General features: G+C 38.4%; 2 protein-coding genes and 1 long non-coding RNA gene across 12 annotated transcripts in view; 2 read left to right on the forward strand and 1 right to left on the reverse strand.

Annotated features, from left to right (window-relative positions):
• The first annotated feature begins 751 nt into the window (after nucleotides 1-751).
• Nucleotides 752-8,841, forward strand: LOC106548114 (tRNA N(3)-cytidine methyltransferase METTL2). Of its 3 annotated transcripts, none has more exons than XM_087713402.1 (9): nucleotides 753-898; nucleotides 2,384-2,475; nucleotides 3,106-3,473; nucleotides 4,468-4,517; nucleotides 5,379-5,439; nucleotides 5,976-6,058; nucleotides 6,205-6,311; nucleotides 7,377-7,442; nucleotides 8,009-8,841. In XM_087713402.1, exons 1-9 carry the CDS (start codon nucleotides 765-767, stop codon nucleotides 8,191-8,193), a joined length of 1,146 nt encoding a protein of 381 aa, XP_087569528.1. In that variant the 5' UTR covers nucleotides 753-764; the 3' UTR covers nucleotides 8,194-8,841. The 3 variants fall into 3 exon arrangements, with proteins under 3 accessions (XP_087569529.1, XP_087569528.1, XP_013920912.2); XM_014065437.2 differs by having other exon boundaries at nucleotides 754-898; nucleotides 5,919-6,058; XM_087713403.1 differs by lacking the exon at nucleotides 7,377-7,442 and having other exon boundaries at nucleotides 752-898; nucleotides 5,919-6,058.
• Nucleotides 8,842-12,296: 3,455 nt separating this feature from the next.
• LOC148045983 (uncharacterized) lies at nucleotides 12,297-13,996 on the reverse strand. The gene is made up of 2 exons (XR_015696418.1): nucleotides 13,859-13,996; nucleotides 12,297-13,078 (listed from the first exon to the last, which is right to left on the reverse strand). It is a non-coding gene; the product is annotated as an uncharacterized LOC148045983 (long non-coding RNA).
• Nucleotides 13,484-14,529, forward strand: part of TLK2 (tousled like kinase 2) — a 73,879-nt gene continuing 72,833 nt past the window's right edge. For 4 of the 8 annotated variants that reach the window (XR_015696417.1, XM_087713401.1, XM_087713394.1 and 1 more), the window contains exon 1: nucleotides 13,994-14,139. Coding sequence is in view for 4 of the 8 variants with exons in the window: in XM_087713401.1 (XP_087569527.1) it covers nucleotides 14,013-14,139 (127 nt within the window). In the remaining 4 variants the exon portion in view is untranslated. The other 4 variants (XM_087713398.1, XM_087713399.1, XM_087713400.1 and 1 more) reach the window with 3 other exon arrangements.

Below are 14,529 nucleotides of genomic sequence, written 5' to 3' on the forward strand. Positions count from 1 at the left end.
GACCTATGGCAATGTCATTCCCCCCCCCCCAACCTTTAATATTGACCCAAATGCATTCAAGATAGTTCTCATTATTGTTGTGCTCTATTTCTGTAGAGGTAATCATTTCTTATATATAGTGCAACTCCCCCTCCTCTTTTATTTGGTCTATTTCTTTTAAATAATTTATATCCTTCTAGCTGTATGTTTTATTTGTCGGTTTCATCTCACCAAGTTTCTGTAAATATGGAATTGTCATTCAGCAAAAGTATAATAAAAGCTATTGTTAATATTAGAAGCTATGAACTGGTTTGAAGCCTTATTTCCACTAAAATACTTTCATTTTGAGTTGCAATCAAGATATTTTGGTACATTGTTCAAGTGATTTCTAGAGCTCAGCTGTATACAGAAATTTTATTCTTCATTGACTTGCAAAAGATGTCAGATACTTAAAACGTTTAAAATCATTGTTCGGGTTTGTGTTATTTGCAACCCAAATACCGTATTTTTTAGAAGATGGGTCTATTAATATTCCTTCCTTCTAGAAAGGAACAAAAGTCCAGGGAGGCAGACCGTCTCAAGATTCATTTTCGAAGACAGCTTGACATGGGAAATCCAGGAAGCGAGGCAACCTCCTCCTTTAAGTAAAGACACGCTTTGAAAGCAAGCAAGCCTTAGCATCTCACGCATGCGCATTGGGCGATCTCGTTTCTCTCTTGCACGAACCTCAAGAGCGGTAGAAAGAGCACAAGAAATCAAGTCCTCTCCTTCTTCTTCCGGGTCGGATGTTCATTCCCTTGACCTGTCTGTCGTGTCCGTCTTGCATGATGGCTGCGCCCAGCCGAGATGAAAAGAAAAGGAAGCAGTTTGGGAATCGTTTTCTCACCGATGCGGCTCGGGTTTTTCAACACAACGCCTGGTAAGTAGCGATTGTGGCTGCTTCTCTCTGCAATCTCTTTTCTGATCCGTTTTAGGTATTCCATAGTTTATGCCAGGTCCCTACGTGGGATCTCACAAAATAAAACAAAACCGCATTACCTGTTTTGTTCTCTATACGCCTTATATTAATGCTGCATCTTAACAGATCGAAAGGATGAAATGTTAAGCTTAGTTGACACAAAGGAAGATGAAAAGGTAAATTAATAGACGATGTTCAGCTATTTATCAGCAGTAATCAAGAATAAGAACTTCTTGAGAAAAATTGGGGGAGATGAATACACAGTATTAATTGCTTTTTCTCATATTTATAAAGCCTTATAGCCACATCAAGCCACCAAATATTTTAGCTGCAGTTTTTATCTTTTACTGCAAATTCCGCTACTCCTAATGGGGTGCAACCGAGGATACATAAATGATGTCATCACACGTGCCACATCTTAGAACATAAGTACAGCAGTCCTTGTTAACAACAACTATTGCAAAGTATGTAACATAACCTAAACTGTTGCAAAGGGTCACAGTCACTAAGCAGAAAATTAATATGATTGTGATGGGTTTACCACTTTACTGGCACTTTGATCATTAAGCAAATATTAATGTGACTGTAAGTTACAATTTTATTTGCATGGTCTCCATTAACTCTGCTTGTCACAAGCCAGTTGTAAAGAGCACAAATGGTAATCATGTGACACGCCACCCCCCCAAGATTCTGCAACTGTTGTAAATGAAAAGATTGGTTGCAAGCCTTTTTTAAAAATTCTGCCTTAATTTCAAGCGGTCACTAAATGAGGCAGTCAGTGAGCAAGGTCTACCTGTATGTAATTAGCTATACTTACATGATATAATGGCCGTTGACATTAAATTTTGCCTTGGCTGTCGCTGGCCACTTTTCCCTTCATCACAGGTCCAAAAATATTTATCCTTTGTATGTGTGGTTATTTTGTCTGATGGTACCTGTATGCAAGATTAGGTCCGAAGAACTGATTTTAATTTTTAATGACATTTTTTATTTAAAAGATTTTACGAAGATTTTAAAACTTTCAGAAACAGAAGAATTAGGGGGAAAAGGGAAAAGGGATGAAGAGTACAAAAAAGCAAGAAAAGTATTCAAAGCAACTTTGTCTTGTTTCTATCAGCTATTCTTAGAAATTGCCATGTCCACCTCTGTATTGCATATATAGTTGCTTTCCTCCAATAAACAAAGGCTTTCTAATCAATAAAACCTGAAATAATTTAATTTTTATCCATTTTCAGCAAAATGACTACAAAGGGTTTCCAGGCATTTATAAAAGTAATTCTAGTTCCGTCTTTAAACAAGTCGATATAGCCATTTCTGCAAACTCAGCTATCTTTACAGTCCATTCCTCTATTATTTGTGTTTCTGTAGCCTTCTATCTTTGTACTGAAGAATTGGATTTTAATACTTAACAATTAACTGTGGTGGGTTAACATTTCTTTTTTGTAGGGATAATGTGGAATGGTCTGAAGAGCAGGAAGCTGCTGCACAAGCAAAGGTCCAAGAACAGAGCATGCAGTTAGTACCACAAGATCAGCAAGGTACTACAGACTATATAATGAAAATTCTTCTTTTTATATGTGACAAACCTATTAAAAGGATTGCAACCAATCCTTTTCTCACACACTCACACACATACACACATACACATACATATAATAGAACAGAACCATATATATTCTTATCAAAGGATATTTTTACAAGATTAAAAGATAAACATGAAACAATAGGAGGATATATCAATAGCAATAAAATATTTATCTTAATCTAAAAAAAGTTTGCTTTTAGTTCTAGTGAAATCATTAGGACAGATTAGTGGGTAGCTTCACTCTTCATGATATCCATGATTGACACAAGTGTTTTCCTAGTTAGAATATCATTTTTTTAAAAAATATATAAGCTCCTAGCATAAGATCCTAGCTATATAAGCTCTTAGCTTCAGAGAACTGAGATTCAGACTAACAGTCAGATATTATCTGATTTTGAAGGATGTGCTTCTTGGGTATATGAGAAACTAGTTACAACAGTAAATATCTTAAATGAAAAGGCAGCAATAAAGCAAATTATCGTGTAGAGTTCCTGCTACACTTAAGATATCATTGCTAAATTATATAATTTGTGAGACTTTATAAATGGAATTGCTGATTTATTATCCTTTTTCTTCTTTCAAGATGCTTATGAAATCAATGCGAACATGTATTGGGATGATTTCTATAAAACCCATGAAAATGGATTTTTTAAAGATCGACATTGGTTGTTCACTGAGTTTCCTGAACTAGCTCCAAACCATCCTCAAGGTCAGATAGGCTTACATAATTCTAAGGAAACTGTGAAAAACATCAAAAATTCAAGTCTTGGAAGCTATTCTGACAAATTTTGTGCAGGAGATAGTAAAGACTTAGAACATCTGGATACAGTAAGAAAGAATAATAGTAACATCATCCATCAACTGCAGTCAGACGATAAAATGGCATCACAGCTGCAGGAAGAGAAAGATGGTGACTTCCCAGGATCATCTGCTACGTACAGAATATTAGAGGTAAAAACACTACAAATCAAAATTTAAGAATGCTGCACTGAGTGCACAATCCTAATTGACTCAGCATCCTGTTTAGGAGGAGTGGCTACTACTATTATGCAACGCATCAAAGAGGCACTTCATTTCGACTAAAGCAGGCCCGTGTAGTTTACTAAAAGCTTGGTTCAGCCAAGCCACATTAAAGTGGCTGCTCTAAGGGTGTGCTTTTATTCTGCAAAGCACAGAAGATACTTCTGCTAGCCCTTCTCATTACTTGCCCATTACTTTGTCTATTTGAAGGCATTGAAGCATAATCCTTCACTTTTGAATCAAAATATCACCTTGAATTGGTATCTTTAATCTTTATACAATGGCTATGAATAAAATGCAACATCAGTTTGCATAGGTCTACTAACTGTTCCAGACCTCCTTTGACAATTAATGCAGTAGTCATGATGGCATGCGCCTTGTGTTAGCTATTACTAAGTAATTATTAGTGAACTTTGAGTTCAAGCTGAAGTTCTTTTGTTTTCAGTCATAATTACTCACAAACTTACTATATGCCTTCAATGGTGCTGCCTGTGAGCCTTGCCAGATAGTGTATTTTGCATTTGAAAAGTACAATATGAATGGGGAAAAAATAGGAATGAATAACTAGCAACGTTTCTAAACTAAATAGGTTCTCAAAGGAAAATAGATGACTTTTTTTCCCCAAAGAAACTCACTTATTTTAGAGTAGAATGATGCTGTTGTCTGTTACATTTAATTTACAAATGCAGTCCTTAAAAAAAAACTAATTGCTGACCTCAGAAATAACATGTTTATGGCAACACATGACGAATATAAGGGAAGCAAGCTTAGATAATAAAACATTATTTCCAGAAGGGAAACCACAGTACTCTTGTGACATGAAAGTAACAAAAGTCTTTGGAAGTCTCAAACTATCTAGCAATTTTATTATTTCGTTAACTTTTATCATAGCAAAATAATTCAGACCTGATTCTTTTATTGACAGGTGGGATGTGGTGCAGGAAACACAGTCTTTCCTATCCTTCAAACCAACAAGTAAGAAAAATTCCAACTCAAATTGCATAGATACTTTCTAGCATTGTGGGATCACTTAGATGCATAGTCCTTTTCACCTCATTTTGAAGTAATCCATTCCCAATTTAGGAGATTTTTCCCCAACATGAAGACTAATATTCTGAAATTATGTACAGTTTACATTTGTATATTTATAATAATACAAATAGATTGCATATATCTGACAGCAGGAAAGCCAATTAGTGTACTTAAATTGCATTTTTATACATTTTGAATTTGGTTGGTACAAAAGCCTAAACTTTAACACAGCATTAGATTGTTAATATCTCTAGGAGTTGTCTTGTCAGCTCACCTAAAAGAGGTCCCATTTGGTGTAATGATTTCTCATTCTTATTTATGGAGTTCTTATAATTGCCCCTCTGAATGAATAACCATTTCATTTATGTTTTCTAGAGAGTTTGGTTGTTGGCTAACATAATAGTTTCTATTTATGTTAAAAACAATATTGAGTGTGATGTATTATTTTAATTCAAATTATGATCTTGCTCAAAATCAATTGATTAGAAAAGTCTATAAGTCCCAATACTAAATAAATAAAAAATTATTTGAAGCAACAGTGAGCATTTTACTCCATCTTTGTTCTGTTTCTAGTCACTTGATTTGATCCTGACTAACATATAATTCTACTTGACCGGAGAGTAAAAATTTTAATGGAAAGTTTATCCTCTTGTTGTGCATAATTGTGATGGAGTCTTTGTTTATCCCATATTTAGCCTCTTTCTAATGGAAAACAGTCACTGCTCTAGATGCTATCTTTGGAAACTGTAGCAGCTTGCCCTTCTAAATAAAAAGTGTTTCTGATAAACTTCTGTTTCATTTCAGTGATCCAGGCCTTTTTGTGTATTGTTGTGACTTCTCTACTACAGCAGTGGATCTTGTCCTGGTAATTTTCTTAGCTAGCTTCCTTTATTTCTGAAAGTATGTAATTTTTATTGTCTCCTAACATATTCTATTGAAGATAAGAGTATAGATATTTAAACAATACATCACCCCTGTAAACAAAAAATAAGAACAATGAAAGGGGTGAGCTCCATTTATTATTGTCTCCATGACTCCTCTAATAGAACATCAACTCTTCAAAAATGCTGTTCATTTGTGAAAATAAGAAACTAGATGAAATAGAACTGTTTATCCCATTAAAGGTTTCTCGTATCCATATATGTTCAGGGATTTCCCACAGAAATATGGGTGGTTTGCTGTAGCAAGTTTATGTGTATATTGGAACATCTAAAAAGCCCTTGGTGCAGCTATGAGGCTACTTGGGTGGGATTTGGGCAAGTTTCTCTCTCTTAGCTTAATTTACTCCACAGGTTTCTATGAAATAGGAACTGCTATAAGAAAGATAATTGTGTGAACATACAGGCCCATCCAGAATATGATGCCTCTCGTTGCTTTGCGTTCGTTCATGACCTGACCAAGAATCAGACGCCTTTTCCAATGCCAGACGAGAGCCTTGACGTGATCGTCCTTATCTTCGTCCTTTCATCTATTCTTCCAGAAAAGTATGAAATGCTGATGTTACATTGTATTTCTCTAGTAGAGAAATGTGCATTGGGGAGGGGTAGAGATATGATGACCTGTTTCAAAATGAAACTTTTGTAGTGAGCCCCTCAATAGGTATTGACTTTTTTCTCTTTCTTTTTCCCAGAATGCAGTGTGTAATCAATAGGCTTAGCCAACTTCTAAAACCTGGTGGAATTATTTTATTACGAGATTATGGCCGTTTTGATCTAGCCCAACTTCGCTTTAAAAAAGGTAGGGTGAAGGCAAAACTATGATATTTAAAAAATGTAATCACTCTACTTCTCATTAAAATAAAATACTAGCCATTTTCATGATATCAAAGTAGTTTGAGTAGGTACAAGACTATGTTTGCTCTGCTCCACTAACAAAAACAGCATTCACAAGATATTGTTTGTGAATGAATGTCAACTTTTTCTGAGTTTGTGAAATCAGTGGTTTCTATGGTTGGTACACCAATGGTGATTCATGATGATGATTGCAAGATGTGATATGAGCCCTATGAGATTAAATCCTATAATCATCAGATCCAATTTAATCTGGTGTTCTATGTTAACATTTCATGGGATTTCAGATGAGTACCCTGAAATTTTGTTATTATTTCATTGTGAGATTTCACATATTTTTAAAGAAATAAATTTTTAATTTAATTTTGAGGTTTCATGAATGCCACTATAGAGGTCACATGTACAGATACAATCACAGACACTGCATTGCCAAATCCTAACGTGTGATGATTTTCAAAAACTTTAGTGATTTAGTAATTCATATAAAATAAACTGAAATCTATGACTTAGTTGATGAAAACTGTCTTTTCTTGTTCTTTTGGGGCTAACATTTTCAGTTTTTAACCAGGAATTACTTGTTGCCATGAAGGAAGTGGTAATATTGTTGCAAATAATGTGCAGGTTATGTCTTTGACCATATGCAGATCAGAATATTTCTGACAATGATCTGGGAAAGTGAAAAATTAAGAACAGTTGCTTAATGTTATTTTGTTTGACAGACAAGCACTTCTGAGGGTAAAGAAATCAATTATAGATTGTGTGAGTTCTTTTTCATCCAGATACCACTGTCTGGTTATTGCTGCTAGATTTCTGCATATAGTTCATGAATTTAAGAATACTTCAGCAAGAATTGAAGTACCACTGTGTACTAAATTAAGAAAAAATATTGCCTTTGCTAAAGTGTTTTGACAGTAGAATTGGTATTACTGCCTTTATCTTTTTGAGGGGTAGTGGGAGACAGAAGGAAAGTGGAACAAATGCATTTGCAGTCAAATCTCATTCTTCTCTTCAGGTCAATGTCTGGCTGATAATTTCTATGTGAAAGGAGATGGAACCAGAGTTTATTTCTTCACACAAGGTAATCAAATGGCAGTTTTACCCAGTAAGGAGACTTGCAATTGAGAGGCATTCCTAAGGAGGAGATGATCTTATAGTTTTGATTGGGAAGCTCTATAGACATATCTTATAGCTTCTGCCATTCTCACTGGAGATGTACAGTCTGATTGGAGCAATACATTAATCCTGAATTATTACAGAATCAACTAGGATGCTAAGTTGTCACCTTTAAAATTAGCTGGTCTACTAGTTATGAAACTACATGACAACTTCATTTGTTTTCTATCATAACTTCTTGAGAGCTTTTCTTACTTTCTAAGGCTATATTTCTTTCCCATGAGAAATATGTTGGGGGAATCTATGCTACCAAACATCCTCAACAATTTCCTTAAAAGCTTTTGACTGTGGAATTCCTCTAAATTGTCCGACCAAAAATGGTTTCCCTACAAGGTATAATTTTAATGATTTGGCTACATTGATATTTTTTATTTCATTGCCATGTCGTGATCAATAAATAATTGAAACTTGTCTTTTATAGCTATTAATAAGAAAACTTAGGTAAATTAAATTCTTTCCTTTGTATCGTAGATGAGTTGGATTTTCTGTTCTCTACTGCTGGCTTAGAGAAAATTCAAAATATTGTTGACCGCCGCCTCCAGGTGAACAGAGGAAAACAAATCACCATGTACAGGGTCTGGATCCAATGTAAATACCAGAAGCCACCAGGAGATAACAAGTCTGTAGCAGGGAGAATTTCTTCAATTATTAATTGAACTTAATGAGATCTTCTTTTCTGGGAGAATGTTTCTGTGCTATAGAGAAAATCATCATATACATGATACACACATGTAACTCTGTGGTGCTGTTCTTGGATGATCATTACTTTTTAATTGTGAATATTTTAAATTGGGAACTGAGGGAAAGTTTCTCAGTTTACCCAGCATTTGTAATGAGCTATGTACATTACACAATTCTTTTGGAATTCTCATAACTTACATGATTGCTTATAAATTATTTGGGCTAATTTATCACACCTATAGAAATAACTTCAATTCCAGTTTATCCATTGCTAAAATACCGGTAGTTTTCTCTTCTTAACATGGCCTGAGGGAAGTCATTTTCCTCTAGTTTAAAAAGATCATTAAATTTTAGCCAATACTGAATCCCTTTAGGTTTTGACATTTTGTATTCAAAATAGTTTTTCCAATTTTGGAAGGTCTACAGCAGGGGTCCTCAAACGTTTTAAACGGGGGTCAATTTACCGTCCCCCAGACTGCTGGGTGGGCCGGGCTGGGTGGACCTAGCTAGATGGTCATGTGGCTGGGTGAGCATGGTTAGGTCATGTGACTAGATGGGCATGGCCAATTTAACAGTCCATTGAACAATGTACACAAATTAAACTTTAATTTGTTTTGCTCCTAGGGATGTTTTATTTGCTTTTGTTTCCATGTTGCTCTTGGTTTTACTAGATCATTTTTTCAGTTGTTTAGGACTTTAATGGTCCACTTCAGGAAACTCAGTTTTGCAGCAATTCTTCTCATCCCCAAGGAGGTTGAGAAATATCTCTCCCTCCCCACCACCTCTTTCTCACTCTCCCTCTCCCCCTCTCTTTGTCTATCTCTTTTTTATCTACCTTCCAGAGGCAGAGGTGAAAAATGAGCAGGGGTTTGGGGTTTTTTTGCCTCCTGGGGTATTTGTGTGCCCCATTTTTCAGTCCCTACCTCCAGAAGTATTCTGCAGTGCAAAAACAGGCAAAACTGCCTGTTTTGGGGGGGGGGGGGCAAAAACAGCCCAGATTTTTGGCCTCCTGGGGTCTGTGCAGCTTGTTTTTCACACCCCACACCCCATTTCCAAAAGCATTCTCCAAGCCAAAAACAGGTGAAAACAGCTCACTTTCTGGCCAAAATCAGGCTGCTTTCTCCCATTTTCTGGCCTCCTAGCGTCTATGCACCCTTTTTTACCACTACCCCATCTCTAGAAGCATTCTGCAGGCCAACATTGTTGGCATTACCGTTCAGTTCCAGCCCACAGGGCTCGCAAAGGTAAGTCCTGCGCTTGGCTGAAGGGTGTGCAGGACAATGTGGGCAGAGCAACCTCGTTGTTCTATTCAGGCCAGATTAATGGCTTCGGCGGGCCGTATTTGGCCCATAGTTTGAGGACCCATGGTCTACAGCAACAGTCCCCAATTTTTCTGGCTTGCTCGATCAGCGGCGATGATGGAATAAGGTGGGGAGAGGGAATACTTTCCCTCATGCACTGCTTCCAAAAATGCAGCTTCACATGTATCATTTACCCTTTGCTTTGACTGCCCAGTTCTGCAAAGGCTGTGGCCTGGTATTAAGCCATAGCCCAAGAGTTGGGTACTTCCTGGTCTACAATATTGTGCAGGCAAGCTGATTAGCTCTTAGATCAAATTTTTCTAAGTTAAATTGCTGATAAAAATAATGTTCTGTTCAAATTCTTGCATTGTCTCTGAATAGGCATGACTCAGAATAATTACTAAGGTCATGCTTGCCAAAGTGTTTTTAGCAATGTTGTTCCCTGTTAAGCTAGGATACAGAGGAGTACATATTGCATGGAAATGATATGGACAAGAAGTATAGTACAAAAATGAAACCATCAGCATACAATGGTGTTGAATATGTCATTGCAAGATTAACAGGTCTGCTTATTAGTTATTTGCTGAGGCTCATGAAGCCTATTCTTAGCATGACATGTGAAAGTATGACTAATTTGTTTGACACGAAGACCATGTGCTATACAATTAGAATTATGATAGGAATGGGCAAACACTGAAAGTTATGCTTGTTTTAATAACATAGTTAATGAGCCTTGGGATACACTTCAGATATAGTTAAGCTAAATAATATTTAAGATGTGGGATAATAGGACAGAACATAGGCAAATGTTCTATAAAGTCCTAAAAGCCACCTTTTCCTGTGCTCTACATCTATACTGTTCATAATCTCACAGATCAAAGTTATGAAATACAGCCCCACATAATCTTGCTTCTTTGTATAGGTGAGGCAGTGTATGCAACTGGTACTAGTATGTCTTCTGAACCATGAGTAGATGTGCTCCAGAGCATCATACATCATGCATTTGTGAAGCTCTGCATTTTACCTGGCCCCCAGTTTCAAAGAATGTTGCCATTTTAGCATAGTAATACCACCCTATGAAAGACATAGAAGACTTTTATTTATTTAAATAGTATTTATTGGCAAGAACTTCTTTATTACTACCCAATTTTCCATCTTAGCTGCAAAAGTCAACTGTAGCATTTTTTTTCTTCTTGTGACTAAAAATTTCACAGGTCTGAGCAATATCTTTTATGTGGAAGACAACTCATTGCAGTGTATAATGGTATCATAAGGTGTACTTTGGTGCCAAATGGCAAGTTCCTTGGCAATCACCGTTAATATCATAAGATCAGTACTTGTAGAAATATAGATACTACATTATAATCCTGAAGACTTTTGTCTCCTGTTCTGAAAAGCAAAGGACTTGTGTTATTGGTAGGAGTGTGTCTGTGGAAAATGAGGAGGTCTGACCAAGGCAAAATTATAAACCTCCTTTTCCCCCTCAGGAGACTTGTATAATTTATTTCTTACCACATTTTATCTAAGAGATCTCTTAGAAATGTTTACAAGTTGCATAGTAAGCAGAATATATTTGGAATTCTTGCTGAAGTATAGGTCATAAATATTATAGGCAAATCATCCAAAATGGGGCATGTGCGCACAATTATGAGAACGACATTTAGCTTTGAGTATTCTATAAACATCCAGATTGCATTGGGCAGCCCTTTCCCATTATCCAAAGTAGCAAGGTTTTCCTCCAGAAATGGTTTGTTTGGTACCCAAAAGCTAGCTCAACTACCCATCATTGTTTTGTAGTCCTCTTCTTATAACCTAGATTCAACAGTCTGGTCTGGTTTCTTTTCAGAGCAGCATTACACAACATTCTCTCTTTCCTCCCATTTCTAAGTTATTTCTGCTTTACAGTTAGCCAGTTGGGTACAAAGAGTCAATTCACTTCCTATCTATGCTTTGCATCTTTGCTTGTTCAAATTTTTCTTAGATTGGAGTAAGACACACAGAATGATAATACTGAATGACTGTCCTTTAGAATGTTTTAAACTGTAATGATAATAGAGATAACCTAGTCTACAAAATATACCAATTTCCTCATCAGGCTGAGACTAAGATTAATTCAGTGTTCAGTAATCAGTATTCAGTTAAGGGGCACTACGGAAAAACATGTTTATTAAACATGGCCTGTAGTATGACTTGTATAACTTGACTAATATTCAGGCAAATAGCATGTACATGTGTTCATGTAAACAGATGGTATTATCCTGGTTTTTTTCCCCCCTGTCATTCAATCATGTCCATTCTTAGACATTGCCTGGGACTGAAGTTCCTATAGTTTTCCTGGCAAGATTTTTCAGAAATGGTTTGCCATTGTGCCCTTCCCTGGATTGAGAGAAAGTGATTAGCTAAAGGTTATCAACTGCCTTGTGACTAAGGTAGAACTAGAACTCATGACTGTTAAGTTTACCAAGTGAGAAGCAATAACATTTATCATTTGGTAAACTTATATTTGGGAAGACTCAAGTAGTTTGTGTGTGACTATTTGTGAATTTCTCATTGTGTTTCAAATTTGTCTCCAAAATATTGTGATAAGATTAAAATTGGAGTTAAGTTGCCTGAAGTGTCACAGTAACACCATATATGTCTTTGAGCAACAAAGGGTAGGGCATAATTCCTTGGAGAATAAGATGATTAAGGCATAGATGTGCATTTACAAAGACAATTTTCACTATTGATTTCAGAAGATAGAAATTGTTTCAAGACACAAATAAACTAAACACAGATATGATTCCATTATTACTGATTTTAATAGACATGAGGATCATAAATGTTTAACATGTTTATTAACATAAAAAATAAAGAAGAGTTTGTTATCTTTTCAGTGTACATTATATCATTTTGCTGTCCATTTGACAGATTTTTCAGCTAACTGCATGGTTCCAGGAGTTTCCCCCCTCCATTAATCTTACAATGCAATTGCAATCCTGTAATCTTTATTACATTCAATAAGATTTATTTTTGAGTAGACATGCCCTTTAAGCTTTCTCCTAATGATTCCTATTAACCAACCTGCATTCTGTAATTGAATGTGATGAAATTAGACATTGTTTCCAATTTTGTTTTACACAATAACTTCCCTAGATAAACACTAGTATTTCTTGTACACCTTACTTTCTTAATAAGGACACATCCTTAAAGCTACAGTTCTCTTTAAACGTATACCCACATGCCCTCCCCCTCCCCGTTTGCTTTCATCATACTGATAACCAAAGCTCTTCGGGGCTCTTGGTTTGCCTTCTCTGCAGAAGCATCCCGGCCTGAGTCCGACCATCTCAAAGTAACCTACCTTAGGGTCCCCTATGTCAAGACAACCTCCTGCCACGCCCCTTCTTGGCCACGGAAGCTGCTTTTACGATTTCTCTCCAAGATGCACTGCTCGAGTCTTTTGTTTTGCAATGACTGCCGTGAAAAAAAAGAATCCCTAGGCCAGGTCTCAACTTTCCAGGAAAAGAATCTGATTTCCGCCTTTGACCTGGGGACACGTCTCCCCTCCGCCATAATCCCACTAAAAGAGGAGATAAATTATCTCAAACCGGCTTAACTTTTATCGCTCGTGTAGTCACACATCCATTCTCTAGGTCCTCCCTCAACCCCATCGCCACACCCCATGCTTCTAGCACCTCCTTGCACTGACCTCTCCCCTCCCCCCAACCTTTTCTCACCACCACCGCCAACTCCCCCCTCCCGCACGTGCAAATCTCGCGAGACAATATGCATTTTCACAAGTAGTGCTTCCCCCCCCCCGTTTTTTGCACCAATCGATCCAGGGCTGGGCTTAAAAAATGACTAAGTAAAGAAGGGCGGGGGGGGGGAAGGGGTGTAGAGAAAGGGGGGGAGAGAAAAAGTGAAATGTGGGGGTGCCCCTCCCCCATCGATCGCAACTTGCAATCCCCCCACACACACACCTGACTAGCCTTTTTTTTGTAACCCCCTCTCCCATCCCACCCCCGCCCTTTCCCTCTGTAATCTGTTCCTTGGGGGAAAGGAGGTGAAGAGTCCCTCAATTCCTCCCGGGAGCGAAGCTACCTTTGCCGGGGACAGAAACTACGCGAGCCCGAGGATTTTGCGGCCTGTATTTCTCCCGGGTCTCTGCTGAGAGAAGGCACCCCAGCTGCTTCTCCTCCCCCCAACAATCCCTCTCCCTCCCTCACCACCTTCTCCTTGTGAGAAAAAAAAAAGTCCCCGCAGCTGTCTAGCTAGGAGTGAAGCCGAGCCACCACAGGTGAGATGCGTCCCGTGAAACTGTCCCTCATCCCCACGTTGTTGGGAGAGAAAAAGGACTCACTTCTCTCCATAGCTATCAAGACTAGTAGGCGGGTGTGCAGGCCGGGTCGCCTTTCCTGTCTTCCTTGCAGGCCTCGGGGTTGGGACGTGGTGGTGCTCCTGCAACTACTTAAGTCTCTTTGGCGGTGATGTACGTATTATTTAAAGGGAGGGGGATGCTGGCCTTGGGTTCGCTTTTTCCTGTTCCGCTCCGCTGCCTTAATTGCTGTGCAGATATCGCCGGAGACGAGGTTGCTGGCCGACCGTCCGGGCCTCGGAGCCCTTCGCCTGCTTGCTACGATGGTAACTATGCGGAGGGAAGGGGAACGCGCGCCCCCCACCCCCGCGTTAAGCCTCAGAAACGGGGTTCCCGTTGCTATGGTAACGCTTATAGGGGGCATACCAGCACGCGCGCGCGTGTTTTGTAGGCCGTGGGTAGAGGAGAGTTTATTCTGTTCTAAGAATAAGGAAATCCATTGGGGAGGGGGGATATTATTGGGTTGGGGGGGTGGATAGACGCGCATGGCGACCGTATTTGCCGCCCCGCGTGTGGGCCTCGGGGCGATCCTGCATCGCGGAGTTGGAAGGGGTGCATCTGAGGGCTGCGAGAGGGCGAGTAATGGGGGGCCGCGAACGCGAACGCCCGGCTGTTGCTATGGGAGCGTTCTGGTCGGTTGCGGGGATCCCTTCCTC

The sequence above is a fragment of the Thamnophis sirtalis genome, unplaced genomic scaffold (assembly GCF_051295495.1).
Source record: "Thamnophis sirtalis isolate CommonGarterSnake01/CBP01778 unplaced genomic scaffold, rThaSir2_p1.2 scaffold_4, whole genome shotgun sequence".
In the NCBI taxonomy this organism is placed as follows: domain Eukaryota; kingdom Metazoa; phylum Chordata; class Lepidosauria; order Squamata; family Natricidae; genus Thamnophis; species Thamnophis sirtalis.

Coding starts and splice junctions, on each gene's coding strand:
- LOC106548114 (XM_014065437.2), top strand. CDS start 765: ATGTTCATTCCCTTGACCTGTCTGTCGTGTCCGTCTTGCATGATGGCT. Junction 899..2,383: donor GTTTTTCAACACAACGCCTG/GTAAGTAGCGAT, acceptor TCTTTTTTGTAG/GGATAATGTGGAATGGTCTG. Junction 7,443..8,008: donor AGTTTATTTCTTCACACAAG/GTAATCAAATGG, acceptor TTTGTATCGTAG/ATGAGTTGGATTTTCTGTTC.